This window comes from Indicator indicator, chromosome 10 (genome assembly GCF_027791375.1).
Source record: "Indicator indicator isolate 239-I01 chromosome 10, UM_Iind_1.1, whole genome shotgun sequence".
Classification (NCBI taxonomy): Eukaryota; Metazoa; Chordata; class Aves; order Piciformes; family Indicatoridae; genus Indicator; species Indicator indicator.
This window is the reverse complement of record NC_072019.1, coordinates 30,495,192-30,509,886: the sequence shown is the minus strand read 5'-3', so window position 1 is coordinate 30,509,886 and position 14,695 is coordinate 30,495,192. Positions and strand designations below refer to the sequence as shown.

The 14,695-nt window shown below is 49.0% G+C and overlaps 1 protein-coding gene across 1 annotated transcript in view; it reads left to right on the top strand.

Moving 5' to 3' along the window:
- PRKAA2 (protein kinase AMP-activated catalytic subunit alpha 2) overlaps positions 1-14,695 on the top strand; it is a 31,038-nt gene that overhangs the window by 4,239 nt on the left and 12,104 nt on the right. The window contains exons 2-4 of the mRNA XM_054384575.1: positions 3,752-3,893; positions 8,953-9,046; positions 13,383-13,527. Of these exons, the coding sequence (XP_054240550.1) occupies positions 3,752-3,893; positions 8,953-9,046; positions 13,383-13,527 (381 nt within the window). The remainder of the gene's footprint in view (positions 1-3,751; positions 3,894-8,952; positions 9,047-13,382; positions 13,528-14,695) is intronic.

Below are 14,695 nucleotides of genomic sequence, written 5' to 3'. Positions count from 1 at the left end.
TTTAAGGCCAGGCTGGATGTGGCTCTGGGCATCTGGGATCTAGTGTGAGGTGTCCCTGCCTATGGCACAGGGGCTGGAATTGGATGATTCTTGAGGTCCCTTCCAACCCTGACAATTCTATGATTCTATGAAGGAAAGGGAAAGGAAGGATGATACAAGCTAAGATCAAGTGGCACTGCTGAATTAATACAGTGTTAGTAAATACATGCTTTGGATGGATTTCATTTTTAACTTTGGGCTAAGATAAGGGCTGGCACAGCTGATGGGAAAGGAGCTTTCTCACCTCTCCCTAAGCTTTTGCCTTTCCCTGAAGCAGTTGCAACAATATTAACTGCTTGTGCTGCCCCAGCTGCATCAAACGTGCCCAGAAGTAGGCTTTGGTGGTACCTGCTGTTAAAATCCACCTTGTCAAGGGGTTTTAATAACTATCTCAGCTTACTCTAGCATAAACACTCATCCTCCTCACTTTTTTCTCTTCTCTATAAAAAAAAACAACCTAAATTAGGAGTAGAAGGGTCTTTCAGAAACAAATTCTATCGTATCTCTTCCCTTCTTAATAGTAACTAATGCTGAATCATTCTCATTGCCCAGGCAGCCACACCCAGTGATGGAATAGTAGCTAAGGACCTCTTCTGGTCCTGGTGTTTGGAGTTTAGGGTTGGGGCTGCCTCCTAACCCTTATGGCAGAGGGTTTTGTCCAGCGCAGCGTGCAGTGCTGCTCCTCACTTCAGTCTTGAATCTGTCTCCCCTGCTCGCCCCAGCAGAGTCCCAGTCGCTAGATTTAAGCTGTGGTGGAGTTTACCTGAGGACTTGTTGCTAAAAGAAAAGACATAGGCTCAAATCCCCTTTCTAATGCTGCTGCTCAGCCCTCCTTCCCTGCCCTGGGCTCTTAATCTGTGGAGATAGGGAGAGGGAAGGAGAAAGCTTCCTCACCACCACCTGAGACCACTGCTGCCCACCCTTGGGGTGAGGAGAGGATAGACCCATTGGAGATAAGCTGCAGAAGCATCCCCTTCCATGCCTGTGGGAGGCATGGGAAGCAGCCACTGCTCCTCATCCTGGGGCTGGATCACCCCACTGACATGCTCCAGCACATGGGGTCAGAGACAGTGATCAGATTGGATGTTAGGAAGAAGGTATTCACCATTAGGGTGCTGAGACACTGGAACAGGTAGACCAGGGAGGTGGTAGAAGCCCTATCCCTGGAGGTTTTTAAGGCCAGGCTGGATGTGGCTCTGGGCAACCTGATCTAGTGTGAACCCCCCATGGCAGGGGGGTTGGAACTGGATGATCCTTGAGGTCCCTTCCAACCCTGACAATTCTATGATGCAGGGAGAAGGTTGTCCATCCTGACCCATGTCAGAATGCCTGCATCTACAGGCTGCAGTTGGAGAGATCTGAAAGGCTTAGAAGTCTCCAGCCACATAGCAAATTTTGTTCTGTCTTTGTCTCTCAAGGCCTTCAAGTAGGCTTAACAAGCCACTGGGGACTGAAACAATAATATCTCTGTATCTAATGCTTACTGTAAGCAAAGGATGGATTACAAAATAGGCTGTTTATTTTTAATTATTAATGTGTTTCAGCTAGCAGACCTTCACAGAGTTACACACTGTTTGTCATGGATGGGAAAGAGATAACTGTTCAGCAATGATATTACAAACAAGAATTATTCATTCTGGGCATGACCATTTTATTTTTGGTTGTGGTTTTTTTTTTTTTCCCAAGTGTATAATATGAATTTTTCACAGCATATACCTGGAAAAGGGTTGTCTTGAAACAAAGGATGGCAGAAACTGGGGTTTTCTTCCTAGTTCAGTGATAAACCTCTTTGCTGTGCTGTTCCTCAGTTTCCCAGTTAGTGGCTTAGCCTATTATAAATCTTTAATGGAGCTAAATGAGTCAGGGACAACTTTCAAAGCAGAGCTTCTTGTGCTCCCAGGAAAGAGGGAGCAGAGCTGTCACTGTGCTAGAGCTGACCAAATGCTGCTGGTAAAGCGTTGGATCTCAAAGAACCTGCTGAAGTTGTCCTATGCTCCTCTGTCCTGCCTTCTCCAGCCTCCTTGGTGTAACATACACCATGCATAAACCATGACAACCTTGGCAAAGGGAGATCAGTGCCCTTCATAAGGTGACAGCCTGGGGAAGAATTGCTTGCAGTGAATTGAAGAGGCTGTACCCCAGCCCACAGCAAACCTTGAGCATCCTTTTGTCCCCCTTGCACACACTCTACTCTGCAGAGCCTTGCTCCAGCAAAGCCTTCCTGCCATGGGGCAGGTCCAGCACTGCTCTACTGTCCTCTGCCCAAGAATGCTGCGGGGAAAAGGCCTCCTTGGACTATTTGCAGCACTCTCCTTGCACTGCACAAGGGAATTATCTGCCTCCTCCAGCCCTCAGCTAATCCCTCAAATTGCATCTATACCGCAAAAGCTCAGTTTATTTCCATTTCATCTAGTAGTTTTTAAGTACTGTTGAGGAAGAAAATGGACATGCAAAGTGGGAGCTTTAATTTCTCAAGGGCAGTAAAGTGGTTTTTATTTTTAGAATGCTCTTACTGGGGAAAGAATCTCCAGCAGGTCTTATCTGGTGGCTAATAATAGTGACCTGGTGTGCCCTGAGCAGTGCCGCTGCCGCCCTGCCCTTCTTGCGCCGTTCGCTTCTGATCAGCTCATTAGAGCCTCCAAAATTGCAGAGGCTTAATAAAGTAATAACAAGGTTTGCTCGTGATTATTAACTCCTTGGACTCTCTGTTATTACTGGCAGGGTAAGGCTCCTAATTAGAGAGCACAACTATTGACTGGAAGCAGGTTTTTTTCCCTGCAGTCTGGAGGAAACCGTCTCTGTCTGTCATCGGTTTTAATATCACCTTAGAAAATGCTGATAAGGGGGTAGCTCAAGGCCAGAGGAGCCTTTCAGATGGGAGCATCTTACTGACAAGGTTTCAAGCAGTTTCTGCTGTTAATTTCAACATAAATCTTGCTTCCTAGGAGCTTTGATTACTCAGCTGAACGATAACAAACGGCTCGAGTCGTGAATTCGTTCGCATTCTTCCACAGTATTTGGTGCAATCTCCCCAGGGACAGTGGTGCTGCTCCTAGCTTGTGGTTAGTTTGTCCCTCCACTGTGCACAGTAGATAAGCAGCAGCATCTCAGTGCACTGAGCTGAGTGCATGTTATAACCCCCCCCCCCCCCCCGTTGGACTCTGTGTCTTTTCCAAACCCAGAGCCTGCAGCCAGCTTGTCGTCTGACCAGGCAACGCACGCTTGGGAGAGTATAAATAGAAATTCATTTTAGTCATGCAAATCCTGCAGGCCTATTTTGGGCAGGGGAAAATCCCTGTGTGGTGTTTTTGAGAAGTAGTGTGTGATGGTTTAGTTTCAAGACTTCAGTTTTATTAGGGATTTCATCGGCCAGCCTGCTCCGGTGGAGATTCTCCTCTGCCATTTCCATATGTCTGTGTCTGATTGATCTCAGTTTTATGTGCTATAAATCCTTGCAAATTAGTTTTGGGTATGACCTCCTCCAATAACTCACTCTGGTTTATTTACTTGAGTGGTTTCTGCAGTCCCCTCTCTTCCATGACTCTGCAATAAAATGCAAAGATTTCACCCCCTCATCTTTTGCCTTGTATTTTTGTTTTTTTCCTCCCTTTCAAGGTTGCTTTTGTTGTTTATAAATCACAGCGGCCTGACTCGGGGGTGGGAGGCTTGCTACACTGTTTAGTGACTTTGCAATGCTCTCTCTTCCTAATAGTTGGGGAACACCAGCTGACAGGGCACAAAGTGGCAGTCAAAATCCTCAACAGACAGAAGATAAGGAGCCTGGATGTGGTGGGGAAGATCAAACGAGAAATTCAAAACCTTAAGCTCTTCCGGCACCCTCACATCATCAAACTGTAAGTACCTCTCTGCCTTGGCCTCAGCTTACTCCTCCCTTTGCAGAGGCTTCACATACTGATGTTGTCTTGGCTTCAGGAGGTGGCTTCACATACTTGTGCTCAGCTTGCTCCTCCCTTTGCAAAGGCTTCACATACTAAAGTTGACTTGGCTTCAGGAGAGGTGGCTTAAAGCAGCGGAAAATGTTAGGTATGTAGTCAGGTTTTTGCATGTTAGAGGCAAATGTTGCTTTTTCAGAGGCTCCCACTAACTTATGGGAGGAACACAGAATCATAGAGTTGTTAGGGTTGGAAGGGACCTCAAGGATCATCCACTTCCAACCCCCCTGCCATGGGCAGAAACACCTCACACTAGAGCAGGTTGCTCACAGCCACATCCAACCTGGCTGCAAAAACCTCCAGGGATGAGGCTTCCACCACCTCCCTGGGCAACCTCTTCCAGTGTCTCACCACCCTCATGGGGAACTTTTTCCTAACATCCAATCTGAATTTCTACTTTTGCTCCATTTCCCCCAGTCCTATCACTCCCTGACACCCTAAAAGGTCCCTCCCCAGCTTTCTTGTAGCCCCCTTCAGATCCTGGAAGGCCACAAGAAGGTCTTCTCAGAGTCTTCTCTTCTCCAGACTGAATAACCCCAACTCTCTGTCTGTCACAGTAGGAGAGGTGCTCTAGCACAGTTGAGGGTGGAAGATGTTCTCCAGAGGTTCCTTCCAACCCCTACCGCTCTGTGATTCTGTGTTTCTTCCACTGAGAGTCAGTCACTGTAATAGACCAATATCCCTGCATCACGTTTTGCTCAGTTAAAGCTGTTCAAACTGTCCTCTGTTCCATCCAGAGGCCACTAGCAAGGTGTGGAGAGAGGGTCTGGACTTTCCTGCTGTTGGGAGATTGTTGTTGTGTGTTTTTTTTTTTTTTTATGGTGACCCTTTTTAAACTTCATATCTCCAGAAGCTGCTGAGAATTATGTCTGAGGAACTGCAGCTCAGTCAGGCTCACAGAGCGAAGCCTTGGCCTGAAGTCAGTAGGATTTATGTTTTAATGGCTGTGATTATCCACAGCTTAAAGGAACATTATTTTTAATTTATTATTCAGACAGAAGTTTTCAAAGTTGCCACCCTGATGAACCTGAATTGGAGCTGTAAATCAGCACCTGCACTCCAGCCTCTGGCATTCCTTCTCAATCCCCAGTTTGTGCAGGCAGTCCACGTTAATGAGGCACTCGATAATATCTTTGGCATTTCTATAAAAGAAAGCTGCTGAATGGTAACTGCAAGGAGAAGTTGACATTTAGGTCAGCCTTAGAACTGGCAGGAGATACAGCAAATACCTGGGACTTAGAGGCAAGGGAAAACAAATTCTCTCTGCAGTTAAATAACTAACCGCGCAGCAGCTGTTGACTTTAGAGTAACTGCGCAGCTCCCTGGGTTTATTGGAGAACAGGTTGGTATTATTCCATGAAAAAGGCAGCAAGAGTCCTCAGCTATGTACCCAGCATCCTGCAAGTTAAGTCCTGTTCACACATTTGTCAAAGTAATAAAGCCTAGAAATGAATCATAGAATGAATAGAATCATAGAAAGGTCCAGGCTGGAAGGGACCTCCAAAGGTCATCCAGTCTGACCTCCCTGCAGTCATCAGGGACATCCCCAACTAGATCAGGCTGCCCAGGGCATCATAGAGCCTCATCTTGAATATCTCCAGGGAAGGGACCTCAACCACCTCCCTGGGCAACCTGTTCAGGTGTTCCACCATCCTCATGGTGCAGAATTTGCTCTTCTGTAATTTCAAACCATTGCCCCTTGTCCTGTCCCTGCAGGCCTTTGCAAACAGTCTCTCTCCATCCTTCCTGTAGCCCCCTTCAGGTCCTGGCAGGCTGCTATTAGGGTCTCCTTGGAGCCTCCTCTTCTCCAGGCTGAACACCCCCAGCTCCCTCAGCCTGTCCTTGTAACAGAGCTGCTCCAACCCCCTGATCATTTCCATGGCCCTCCTCTGGACCCTCTCCATCAGGTCCATGTCCTTCCTATATTGAGGGCTCCAGACCTGGACACAGTGCTCCAGGTGAGGTCTCAGCAGAGCAGAGCAAAGTGTCAGAATCCCCTCTCTGGATCTGCTGGCAACACATCTTTGGATGCAGCCCAGGCTGTGATTTGCCTTCTGTGCTGCAAGCTCACACTGCCTGCTCATGTCCAGCTTCTCATCCCTCAGCACCCCCAAGTCCTTTTCTCCAGGGCTGTTTTCTATCCCCTCCTCCCCCAGCCTGTATTGACAGAGAGAATTGTTCCAGCCCAGGTGCAGAACCCTGCACTTGCTCTTGTTGAACCTCATCAGATTCACCTGAGACCACCTCTCCAACTTGTCCAGGTCCCTCTGGATGCCATCCTGTCTCTCTGGTGTATCCACCACTCAGCTTGGTGTCATCTGCAAACTTGCTGATGGTGCATTCAATCTCACTATGTCATTGATAAAAACATTAAACAGATCCCAGAAGGGACCCCACTTGCCCAGTTTAACAGTGTCAGTTATGGTGCATGCTGCAATCATGAAATACAATGATCAAAAAGGAGGTGAGGAGGGAGAGCATGGGACACAAGCCTCCTCTCTCAGTAGCTTTTTACATGTATCTAAAAGCAATAGTGAGTACTTCACAGCAATTAACAATAACTTCAGTGTCTGGGTTCAAAGCACTTCAGAGAAATGAGGTTGAACCTCTTGACCTTCGTGGGGACTGTCCCCCCTTCACCTGGCTGATTGCTGAAAGCTGTTCAAAATCTGTTTCAAATCACAACCCCTGGGAATTCAGCTGGGGAAAAACCCCAAAGCAAAGAGCCATGCATCTGAAATGAAGCAGAGAGAGGGGGCCTCAGCTGGTGCTGCTGTGCACTCTTGTAGCTGCACTGACCTCAGCAGATCACTGGTGGTTTGTGCCAGCTGGGGCCCTGAAATCCCTCTGCAGTACTCAGGGAGGGTTTTGAATGAAAATGGAGAATAAATTTTCAAGTCAAGGGTGATGCTCTTTTATTTTTTTTCTCAAATATAGAGTGACTAAATATTTGAACATCAGCTTTTTGGGGTGATCATCTTTTTTTTCTGTACCTTTCCAAAAGAAACTCCCTCATGGAGAAAAGGACTTGTGGGTGCTGGGGGATGAGAAGCTCAACATGAGCCAGCAGTGTGCACTTGCAGCCCAGAAAGCCAACCAGAGCCTGGGCTGCAGCAAGAGAAGTGTGACCAGCAGGGAGAGGAAGGTGATTCTCCCCCTCTGCTCCACTCTGGTGAGACCCCACCTGGAGTACTGTGTCCAGTTCCTTACAGGAAGGATCTGGACATGCTGGAATGTGTCCAGAGAAGGGCCATGAGGATGATCAGAGGGCTGGAGCTGCTCTGCTCTGGAGACAGATTGAGAGAGTTGGGCTTGTTCAGTGTGGAGAGGAGAAGGCTCTGAGGAGACCTTCTTGTGGCCTCCCAGTATCTGAAGGGGGCTACAAGAAAGCTGGGGAGGGACTTTTTAGGGTGTTAGGTAGTGATAGAACTAGGGGGAATGGAACAAAACTAAAAGTAGGTAGATCCAGACTGGATGTTAGGAAGAAGTTCTTCCCCATGAGGGTGGTGAGACACTGGCACAGGTTGCCCAGGGAGGTGGTGGAAGCCTCATCCCTGGAGGTTTTTGCAGCCAGGCTGGATGTGGCTGTGAGCAACCTGCTCTACTGTGAGGTGTCCCTGCCCATGGCAGGGGGGTTGGAACTGGCTGATCCTTGAGGTCCCTTCCAACCCTAACAATTCTATGATTCTAGTATCTAGAGTTGTTCTTTATCTTCTTTGTCCTTGGGATGCAATAGAATCACAGAATGGTTTGGGTTGGCAAGGACATCTGAAGGTCATCTAGTCCAACCCCCCCCTGCAGTCAGCAGGGGCATCTTCCACTAGATCAGGTTGCTCAGGGCCCTGTTGAGCCTCACCTTGAATATCTCCAGGACTTGAACTTACCTCCCTGGGCAACCTGTTCCAGTGTTCCACCACCCTCATGGGGCAGGACTTGTTCCTAACATCCAGTCTATATCTGCTCTTCCCTCATTTCAAACCGTTGCCCCTTGTCCTACCACTGCAGGCCTTTGGGAATGGTCCCTCTGCAGCCCCCTTTCAAGTACTGGCAGACCACTGCCACCAGCTATCGAAGCCTCATTTCCAAAGTTGTTGTTTGTGGTAGTTTTAGGCTGTGCCTTTAAAATTTTTTTCACAGATCTTGAGCAGAAAGTTGTAAAATGTAAATAAATCACTATCGAGTGTAAAAAGGAAAAGAAAGATAATCCTAAACAATCCCGTTGGAGAGATATCTACCCTAAGATTTGGTTCCCAAAACAATTTCTCTCTCTTCTCACTTCCTTGGGCTGGGAGATACTAACTTGCTTCTGCTTGCCCTTGGCTGCATTGTTTTTGACTGGAATTAACTTCTCTGCTTGTCTCTTGTGTACAGGGGGGTAGGGGAGGAAGCAGGGAAGAGAGAAGCTGTCACAGCTCCCTTGGTCTTTGGCCAGGGAGGTCCTTGTGCTGTTCATTAATTGTAAATCCCTGTAAATACTGTAAATACTGTGCATTTGTACATATTGATTGCATTCCATTGCAGATGGTAGTTTTGCTTGTAAATCCAGCTTCCACTGGCTTCCAGCTGAGCTGCTCTGGCAAAGTTAATGTTGGGAGACTTGGGGGGTGGAATTTTTCAACCCCCACCAAATTGTCGCAGTTCTTAGCCAAGCTGGAAATTTGAAAGGCAAGGACAACCTGAGATGTGGTAGAGCTGTCTGGCAGAGATTTCAGAGGATTATTTAAAAGCTTGGAAGGAAAGCTGTAGAGGTCTGTCAAAGAGATCCTTTCATAGATGACGGAGAGATGATACTCGAAACACGAGACAGCTTTTCAGGAGAGGAAAGCGATTAGAAATGCAAATCCAAACAAATGCTTATTGGAAGGCTTGACTTGAAGCTAAACAATCTGTTTAAAAGCCCTTCCACATTCTTAATTACTACTTTTTTTTTTTTTTCCCCTTTCCAAACCCACTTTTGAAGGTACCAGGTCATCAGCACTCCAACAGACTTCTTCATGGTCATGGAATACGTGTCCGGCGGTGAACTGTTCGATTACATCTGTAAGCATGGACGTGTAAGTGCCAGCACTGTGTCAGCCCCAACACTTGTGTGGGAGGAGGGTGGTGTGTTTAGAAGCCAAATTTCCAGGTGACACCAAGTTGGGAACCACTGTGGGGATCTCCTTGAGGGTAGGAGGATGCTGCAGAGGGACCTGGCCACGTTGGGTCAGTGGGCTGAGGCCAACGGTATGAGATTCAACAAGGCCAAGTACAGGGTTCTGCACTTTGGCCATAATAACCCCATGCAGGCTACAGGCTGGGGGATGAGTGGCTGGAGAGCAGCCTGGCAGAGAGGGACCGGCAGTGCTGGGTGACAACAGCTGCCCTGGTGAGACCACACCTGGATTACTATGTCCAGTTTTGGGCTCCCCAGTTCAAGGACAGAGACCTGCTGGAGAGAATCCAAGGGAGAGCCATGAGGATGCTTAGGGGACTTGAGCATCTCCCCTGTGAAGAGAGACTGAGAGCCCTGGGGCTGTTTAGTCTGGAGAAGAGAGGGGATCTGATCAATGTCTATCAATAGCTGAGGGGTGGGTGTCAAGTGGGGGGGGCCAGGCTCTTTTGGGTGGTTCACAGTGATAAGGAACAACAGTTTTAAACTTGAACGTAGAAGATTTCAGCTCAGCATGAGGAGAAACTTCTTTACAGTGAGGGTGACAGAGCCCTGGAACAGGCTGCCCAGGGGGGTTGTGGAGTCTCCTTCTCTGGAGCCTTTCCAAACCCACCTGGATGCATTCCTGTGCAGACTCCCCTAAGTGATCCTGCTCTGGCAGGGGGGTTGGACCTGATGATCTCCTGAGGTCCCTTCCAACCTCTGATATACTGTGAGGCTGTGATGAGCCAGCAGCGTGCCCAGGGGGCACAGAAGGGTAATGGCATCTTGGCTTGTATCAGGAATGGTGTGGTCAGCAGGCCTAGGGATGGAATTCTGTCTCTGTGCTCGGCACTGGTGAGACTTCACCTTGAGTACTGTGTGTAGCTCTGGGTTCCTCACTTCAGGAAGGATATTGAGGTGCAGGTCCAGAAGAGACCAACCAGACTGGTGAGGGGCTGGAGGGAAAGTCTGATGAGGAGAGGCTGAGGGAGCTTGGGGGTGTTCAGCCTGGAGAAGAGGAGACTTAGAGGGGACCTTATCACTCTATACACCTACTTAAAAGGAAGTTGTAGTCAGGTGGAGGTCAGGCTCTTGTCCCAGGCAACTTGTGACAGGACAAGAGGGCATGGTGTGAAGATGTGCCAGGACAGGTTTAGGCTGCATATTAGGAAGCACTTCCTGAGAGAAAGGATGATTAGGCACTGGGATGGACTGCCCAGGGAGGTGGTGGAGTCACCATCCCTGGAGGGCTTGCAGGAAAGCTTGGATGTGGCACTTGGTGGCATGGTTTAGCTGATGTGGTGGTGTTAGGTCATAGGCTGGCCTTGATGATCTCAGAGGTCTATTCCAGCCTCAATAATTCTGTGATTCTGTGAAAAGGACTGCTGAAGGTAGTGTTGGTTAAGGCCCAAAACAGAAGTTGCTTCCCAGCAATCCCATCAGGAGCATCTCGTACCTGACTGGCACCAAAAGTTATGCATGGTTTGGGTGTTTTGTTTGTTTGTTTCAGTGTTCTCTGATGGTTTTTGATACCCAAACCAAAATATCCAAGGTTAATATCCTGCTTAGTGCAAACATTTGGGAAACTAGCCTGGTTGTGTAATTTTTTTTAGCTGTGATTTGCCTGTCAACCCCCCCACGATTCGGCAGCAGATTTACGGTGCTGCAGGGGAATGCCACTCGGGGTGGTCTCCTTTCCAGTCCATTCACCTTCCCCAGGCTCCCCCTTGGCTCCACTTGGGGCTTTTTGAAGATCTTGTCAAGAATGTGGCTTGAGAAGGGTGAGAGGGAATCTGATCAATGTCTATAAATGTCTGAGGGATGGATGTCAAGATGAAGGTGTCAGGCTCCTTTTGGTGGTGCCCTGTGATAGGACACTCCTCTTCTCCTCTACTCTGCTCTGGTGAGACCCCATCTGGAGTACTGCATCCAGTTCTGTAGCCCCTATTACAAGAGGGATAAGGACATGCTGGAAGGTGTCCAGAGAAGGGCCATGAGGATGAGCAGAGGGCTGGAGCTCCTCTGGTATGAGGACAGACTGAGCAAGTTGAGGCTGTTCAGTCTGGAGAAGAGAAGGCTCTGAGGTGATCTTCTTGTGGCCTTCCAGGATCTGAAGAAGGCTACAAGAAAGCTGGGGAGGGACTTTTTAGGATATCAGGGAGTGACAGGACTGTGGGGAATGGAATAAAGCTGGAAGTGGGGAGACTCAGAACATGAGGAAGAAGTTCTTCCCCATGAGAGTGGTGAGAGCCTGGAATGGGTTGTGCAGGGAGGTGGTTGAGGCCCCATCCCTGGAGGTGTTTAAGGCCAGGCTGGATGAGGCTCTGGCCAGCCTGATCTAGTGTGAGGTGTCCCTGCCCATGGCAGGGGGGTTGGAACTGGGTGATCCTTGTGGTGCCTTCCAACCCTGAATGATTCTATGATTCTATGACAAGGAACAATAGGTAAAAGCTAGAACACAGGAGGTTTCACCTCAACATGAGGAGACACTTTCTATATGGTGAGGCTGCCAGGGCCCTGGAACAGTTTGCCCAGAAGAGGTTGTGGAGTCGTCTTCTTGGAGACTTTCCAAACCCACCTGGATGTGTTCCTGTGTGACCTGCCCTAGGTGATCCTGCTCTGGCAGTGGGATTGGACTAGATGATCTCTGGAGATGCCTTCCACCCCCTAACATTGTGTGATGTTGTGAAATCACCTAAGGCACAGGTTGAGCCCATGAAATGCCATACCATGGTTACAAAGCAAATCAGCAGTGTGTGCCCCAAAGACCTTCTCGTAGGCAGGGGCAGTGGCAGGGCAGGGAAGTAAGACTGGCCAGAGGTGGGCATCCATGCTGAGGCTTCAGGTGAAGGATCAGCTCATCCTATGTTTCCTCTCTGTACTCCAAAAATCAATACAATTTATAATAAATTGGTCTACATTAGTGCACTGATCAGTGGAGCTGATTCCATTTACTTGTCTGCCTACAGTTCTGATTTCCAGCATGTTTCACCCATCTGGATCTTTTCAATGATTAATTTGGATCCTTTCTGGACTTTTGCATTCAGAAACTAAATTTTTCCTGAAGAGGGATGAGTGAAATGAGTAAAAACACTCTGTCTCTTCATCATTTTAAAGGTAATTTCTCTAATATAGCTTCTACAACTTTGTAAGTAATATATCTACATAGCTAATGAAAATTATCACAATATTCCACTTTTTCTTGGGTGAAGAAAGAGACTTGGGGGTATTGGTTGCTGAGAAGCACCCCATGAGCCAGCAGTGCCCTCTTGCAGCCCAGAAGGCAGCTGTGTGCTGGGCTGCAGCAAGAGGAGTGTGGCCAGCAGGGCAAGAGAGGGGATTCTGCCCCTTGACTCTGCTCTGCTGAGACCCCACCTCCAATCCTGCCTCCACTTCTGGTTGCGTCCAACATACAAAGGACACAGAGCTGTTGGAGAGAGTCCAGAGGAGGCCACAGAGATGATCCAAGGGCTGGAGCACCTCTGCTGTGAGGACAGACTGAGGGAGCTGAAGTTATTCATCCTAGGGAAGAGAAGACTGCAGGGGGACCTTAGAGCTGCTTTCCTCTAGCTGAAGGGATCCTACAGGAAGGCTGCAGAGGGACTTTTCATCAGGGTGTCTAGAGACAGGACAAGGGGGAATGGTTTGAAGCTGAGGGAGAGCAGGGTTAGACTGGAGCTGAGGAAGAAGTTCTTCAGTAGGAGGGTGGTGAGACTCTGAAATAGGCTGCCCAGGGAGGTTGTAGATGCCTCTTGCCTGGGGATGTTGAAGGCCAGGCTTGATCAGCTGAGTCTAGTTGAGAGGTGTCCCTGCCCATGGTGGGGAGGTTGGAGTAGATGATCTGAGGTCCCTTCCCACTGGAGCCATTCCATGAATCTATGATTCTTTAGCTTTTATTTTCCCAAGCCTTCTGTCTGTGAGGAATTGCTCCCTGCAGCATCCTCTGCAGTGTTTTGTGCAGCCTCAGTCTGCATGTGCTGTACAGCCAAACTGGTCCCACTGGGGTGCAGGCCATTGCCTCATAGGTGCCATCACTGAGTTCTTCTTGATAGCTCAGCTCAATGTCGGTTTCTCTCTGAGCTACATCATAGAAGGCAAGGTGGGAAGCCTGCTTTATTTGCTGCTTCTGATCACAGGCGTGCTGTGAGTGTCTCCCTGCACCCTGGGACACTTGGGCTCCTTGCTAAGTCCAACCTTCTGCTGCCAGCTCTGCAGGCAGACTCAGCCTTCAGGACCGTTTCCCCTCGTGTCCCTAGGTCGAAGAGGCAGAAGCTCGCCGCCTTTTCCAGCAGATCCTCTCGGCGGTGGATTACTGCCACAGGCACATGGTTGTCCACAGAGACCTGAAACCAGAGAACGTGCTGCTGGATGCTCACATGAATGCAAAGATAGCTGATTTTGGTATGTGTGTGACCCCAGCAGCATTCCAGACACGCAGCCAGCTCCCAGGCGCTCGCTGGAGCGTGGCCCTGTGGCCGCGCCGTACGCGACCCAGAGCCTCTTTGCCTAACCACCAGCAGGGGCTTTACCAGCAAAGCCCCCCAGTTATAAACACCACCCCGCCTGCAAAAGCCAGGGATTACTGCTAGCAGGCAGCTCCTGTGCTGTGCTGCCATTAAGGAAGGAGCAGCAAAGTGCTTGGCAAGCCTTCGCTGTGTTTTAGTAATAAGCAGCCAAGAGAAAGGTTGAGCTGATTGATGTTTAGGACAGAGTGGGAGCAGTTAGTTCAGGGGGAGCTGGCTGTCTGTGTTGCTGTGGTCTTCATGTGGCTGGCCCTGTGCTCTTGGACAACTGAGCAGTAGAAGGAGGCTTTAAGTGGCCTTTCCAATCGGAATGCGTTGCAGTGGCTCAGCTACCAGCTCAGTCCCAGTGACTGCTGAGGCTGCATCTGGAGTATTGTGTCCAGTTCTGGGCCCCTCAGGTCAAGAAGGACCTCAGGGAACTGCTTGAAAGAGTCCAGCACAGAGCCATAAAGATGATTAAGGGAGTGGAACATCTTCCTTATGAGGAGAAACTGAGGGAGCTGAGGGCTCTGTAGCTTGGAGAGGAGGAGCCTGAGAGGTGACCTCATTCATGTTGATAAAGATGTGCAGGGGGAGTGCCAAGAGGCTGGAGCCAGGCTCTGCTGGGTGATGCCCAATGACAGCACAAGGGACAATGAGTGGCAGCTGTGGCATAGGAAGTTCCATGGAAACATGAGAAAAAATTTTTCCCTATGAGGGCGACAGAACACTGGAACAGGTTGCCCAGGGGGCTTGTGGAGTCTCCCTCTCTGGAGATGTCCAAAGCCCTCCTGGTTGTGTTCCTGTGTGATCTGCTGTGGGTGATCCTGCTCTGACAAGGGGGTTGGACTGGATGATCTTCTCAGGACCCTTCCAACCCCTAACATTCTGTGATTCTATCACTCCTTTCTAGCCTCTGAAAGACAAGCTCAGTCCTGGTGAGTTCTTTCCAGCAGTGATAAATCTGATTTCTGACTTCACAACCCCACAGGATTCCCATAGGGAGGGCATGCTCTGGGATGAATTATGTCTCATTTCCTCTGTGCTCTGGGATTTGCAACTTACAG